Here is a 4,698-nt window from a genome sequence, read left to right on the forward strand (position 1 = left end):
CTCTTGAGTCCTAGCAAATTGATACTAACCTCTCATTAAGAACCAAAAGCAAAGGCAAGTAAGGTCAGAATATTTTTTCTACACTTTCTCCACCCAATTAAATGACCGTTTTACAGTGCATTGGCCAAGATGCTCGCATCTCTTTGTTCACGTAAATGTACAGCCACGAAACAAAGGGGAAGAGGGCGACCACAACTGCAGCAATCAAGCGAACTCCACTCAGCGGACTCCTATAACAAAGCAAATGCAACACAGCTACTTCAAATCAGACTGCTAGAAACATTGACACCTGGCTGCAGTTGGAAAGACAGCAGAGAGCCTTTGGCCACTTTAATGTAGTTCCTGTGGATACATCAGCAGAGTCCTTCACTGGAGAGGCACCGCATGCCAGCAGAAAAAGCTTTTCTGCCACCTTAGGCTACATAAACCTGATTAAAAAACAAACAAACAAACAAACAGAGAACCCTGCTTGCCCTGAGCATCTGTGAAATGTTTCCCAGCACAAAGGTAATTTTTGGCAGATTGGAATTTTTAATGCTCCCAGCTAAGAGGAATTTAGCAAAACTGCTGTACCACAGTCCTCTGAAGAGGCTGGAGGGGAAAAGCGTGGAGCCACTGCAGCCAGGCAGCCGCTCAGAGCCTTCTGCCAGCTCTGCATGCATCACCTGCCTGCTCCGGTGGACACAGCAGACACCAGTACAGAGACCCAACAGAGAGTTGGGGTTCTTCAGCCTGGAGCAGAGAAGGCTCCGGGGAGACCTTATTGCAGCCTGCCAGGGCTTAAAGGGGGCCTATAAGAAAGATGAGGACAGACTTTTTAGCAGGGCCTGTAGCGATAGGACAAGGGGTGATGGTTTTTTTAAAAAAAAGAGGGCAGATTTAGACTAGATCCAAGGAAGAAATTTTTGACCATGAGGGTGATGAAACCCCGGCCCAGGTTGCCCAGAGAGGTGGTAGATGCCCCATCCCTGGAAACATCCCAGGCCAGGTTGGACGGGGCTCTGAGCAACCTGCTCTAGTTGCAGATGTCCCTGCTTGTTGTAGGTGAGTTGGACTCGATGGCCTTAAAAGGTCCCTTCCAACCCAAAGTATTCCATGATTCTATGACACTCACTAGAAACTTCTGTAAATTGGGAGCAATGGCAGAAATGGTTTTGCAGTTCATCAGCAGTTGTGGCCAACACTCACTAGCCTGTTCCACAGAAGGGGCATGCTGTCCTTACGCAAAGGGAGAATGTCCCCTGCCCATTATGGTAGGGGAACAGAAAAAAATGTTTCATGTAGCTTTACTTTCCTCCTACAGACTTTTATCTGTACAAGATCCTACAGGCTGTAGCGCCAGCGACTACTGCCTAGGTACCTGAGAAAGTTTAGACAGTGACAGGAAGCAGAAAAACAAGCAGCCAAAAGCAGCTATGCGTTTTAAAGAAGCTAGTCCCTAAATGTGAACATACAAATGGATTAAAGAAAAAACAAAACTTACTTTGCTGAATTGCGACAAAGACTCATCCATATTGTAATAATCACCAGACCAAACAACTCTCTAAAAAGCCAAACAAAAAACAGATCAGAAAATAATACAAGCAGATGTTTACTTTTAAAACAATACAAACTTTGCCTCCAAAACAGTAGTGTCTGTTCCTTTGGAGAAGTTCAGTGTTTTACTAGGATTATAATTCTAAAGGTATTTACAAGGATTAACTTTGCTTCCCACTATAAATCTACAAACACACATGAACCAGCTATACAGCTGCAGAAATTCCTGCTTCCACTTTTTGTTCTGCTGCTAAATTTACATTCCGCAGCACATTTCCCTCATTAACACAGAGCAAAGCAGCATCCCTGTTTTCCAGACCGTAAATGGCCACAGTAGCTGCCAGTGCTTCGCCTCAGCACTGCAAATCACCTACTTTAGGCAACAATGGAACGTCCAGGTGAGAAATCCTCCCTCCTCCTCAATCCCTGGCAGTTTAGAGGACCCAACAGCCCATGCCAGATAAACATGGAGTTTTTGAAACATTAATTCCCATTCCTACAGCTCCAGCAAGAGAACACGAAGCTGTTTCACTGTGGTAGTGCATTGGTCTTCGAAAGCCAGAACTGCTCCAATTAAGTCTAACTGCCACAATCAGGCATGCAATCACAACTGTTCACACTCCCTTTAGCTCTTTTGTCCAACAAAGGGGTGGTCTGGAGCACTATAGCCCCTCCTCCTTGGCTTGATTCCCCTGGACCAACAAGCACTCACTGCAACAGCCCAGCAAATAAAAGTTTAGCAAGGTGACCACCCGAAGATGTCCTGGCGTGCTGAATTCGTGCAGGGGAAAGTAAAAATCACTGCTTACCTTCCTTCCTCTTCCTGCAAAATGTTTCCTTGAGCGTAAGCAAACAAAGAGCAAGCCAAGGCAATGGTACCAACGATACAACCAGCAGAATGAAGGTCACAAAGGCTTCTCCAAACACAGTTATCTGAGGAAAAAATAGACTGCCAGCAACTGCAATGTAGCATGAAGTAAACCCTACGTATTAAAAAGGAACTGAGTTGCTAAAAAAGATGCCTCCAGCAAACACACACACACATCTTAGGGCAGGAAGATGGAATTAATACCAGCATCTTTATGACCAGGCAAATCTGCTAAAAAGTGCTGTTGAAAATAAACGCTAGTGAGCTTGGGGCTTGCTTTCCTAGGAATGCAACTTCTTGGCAGCAGCACCTCAATGAAAATGATTTCTTATTCTCTCCAGCAAACAAAACAGGCTCCAGAAGTCAACATGCATAGAAAACAATCACGAGACTGATTACAAATGGAAGTTCTCTTAAACAGTAGGAACGGCCTTTCCAGAGCTCGCAGCCATAACCAGATGCTCCGCATGACCCCAGAGGACCACCGGAGTGCGAGGGAGCGAGCCCCAGCTCCCAGCGAGCCGTCAGGTACCAAGCGACCACCCCACTGCAGGAAGCATCTCCCCTCATGCTCCCAGATAAAGCATCTGCCTGAGCTTTTGCCTGTGATGATGAGCAACGCTGATGACATCTCTGCCTGAGGACTGATGTTTTTAAACAGAGAAATACAGATGATGTGAAATATCTGCATGGGCCCCACAGATTGTTGTGGTTTTCCATGTCCATTCCCACAGAGGGGAGAAGTGAGCAAACAACACAGGCAGTTCTCGCTGGTCTCAGCAATGTCAACAAGCAAAAACCAAGTTAAAAGCAGTCTTTTCTGGGCACTGACCCATCCAGGCAAGCATTAAAGATGATGAGCTGCCAAAATTCAAGAGCTCAGCGTGACCCAACATCGTAATCAATTCCCCATTTGGCTGAACCTACTGCAGCTCAGCAGAGGCAGAATCTGGGTCTTCCACAGACCTGAATCAAGCAGATCCTCTTGACCAGCCAAATGCCGTGATGTTGAAGCTACACCTATCACACAAATAAACCTCCTCTGAAATGTTCAAAACCACAGGCAACCAACTCTCATGGGTTTTGGCTTTATGAATGCTGATATTTTATATGCTTAAGGTAGCCAGAACGCAAAGAGGCTGCAACGGTGTGATTTGTGACAACAGCATGCACGCTTGAAGATTTTCTTTTTTGGCATAAGTGTGTTTTAGTTTTTGCAGAGTAAGTATACTTACTCTGCAAGAAAAGATACAGTCACTTTGTGTACATAAAATGTTGTTTTAAAATTATTTCTACTGGATGGAAATGCAAAAAATGAATTATTTTCTGGAGTCCTGAACCAAATCTGATCTGACCAATTCTCTCAACATATGATGTGGCATTAGCTCCCTTAGTGTACGCCCTTGGAAACTCGGACACTGCACTGAAGCCTCTAAACATCCCCATCTCTGCCCATGCGCTTTCTGGTGTAGCTGCAATACTTGATATAGACAAGGACCTTTAGCTCTTTCAACGGACTTTGTAGAGCTCAACTGCTCTTCTGTGAGGTAGATAATCAAAACCAGAGATTTACAACAAGGAAACAAAGTGAATTAATGTGCTAACATCAACACCAGAGCCAGGTTCAGAGTGTGCTCCCAGGCTTGTGCTCCACTCAGGCTTTGAGCACTGGAGTTGGGGTGCAAAGGTAAGACCATCCCAGCAGCAGGCCTTTATGCAAGGCTCATCTGTTCACCTACAAGCACGTCCAACCACGAGCACTAAACCAATGACCAGCTTTTGTAGAAGCGGGTCCCACAGTTTTTTGCCCTCAAAAGGTCAGCAGAACATGTTTCCACAGAAGAGGTTTACATACCTGTTATTGAAGGGTTAATGCTGACAAGCAGCGTCAGGGCAGCTGGCACCAAGTAGACAACCTGTTAATGAAACACAAATCTATTCTATGGCAAAACTTCCAAGATAAGGAAGCAGAAGCACGCCTCCACACCAACGCTTCTCCCCTTCACAGCAGTCTGTCAGATGTGACTAACAGCTGCCAATCCCTCTCCCTCTGGCATGCCCTGGCACTGCTGGTGCTCATCACCATCACCACCCAACACCCCGGACCATCAGCTGAATACCAGCCCCTGCTCCTCAGCTTCTCGGTTACCGAGTCCTTGCTGCCCAACCAGCCTGCTGCAGAGCCCCTTGCACTGCATCTTGATCCCCCAGGCAAAGCCCCTCCAGGACACCCCTCCCGGCCCCCAACCCTCCACCTGCGCTGGGCGGCTCCCCTGGCAGCAGGAGCTCCCTTT

General features: G+C 46.5%; 1 protein-coding gene across 1 annotated transcript; it reads right to left on the reverse strand.

Annotated features, from left to right (window-relative positions):
* Positions 1-97: 97 nt before the first annotated feature.
* Positions 98-4,320, reverse strand: TMEM220 (transmembrane protein 220; the record flags this gene model as incomplete). Its single annotated transcript, XM_010291434.1, has 4 exons — positions 98-230; positions 1,484-1,543; positions 2,346-2,469; positions 4,260-4,320. Coding segments are annotated over 4 exons (378 nt in total), but the record flags the coding sequence as incomplete, so codon positions are not given.
* Positions 4,321-4,698: the final 378 nt, after the last annotated feature.

This window comes from Phaethon lepturus, unplaced genomic scaffold (genome assembly GCF_000687285.1).
Source record: "Phaethon lepturus isolate BGI_N335 unplaced genomic scaffold, ASM68728v1 scaffold32957, whole genome shotgun sequence".
Taxonomy (NCBI): domain Eukaryota; kingdom Metazoa; phylum Chordata; class Aves; order Phaethontiformes; family Phaethontidae; genus Phaethon; species Phaethon lepturus.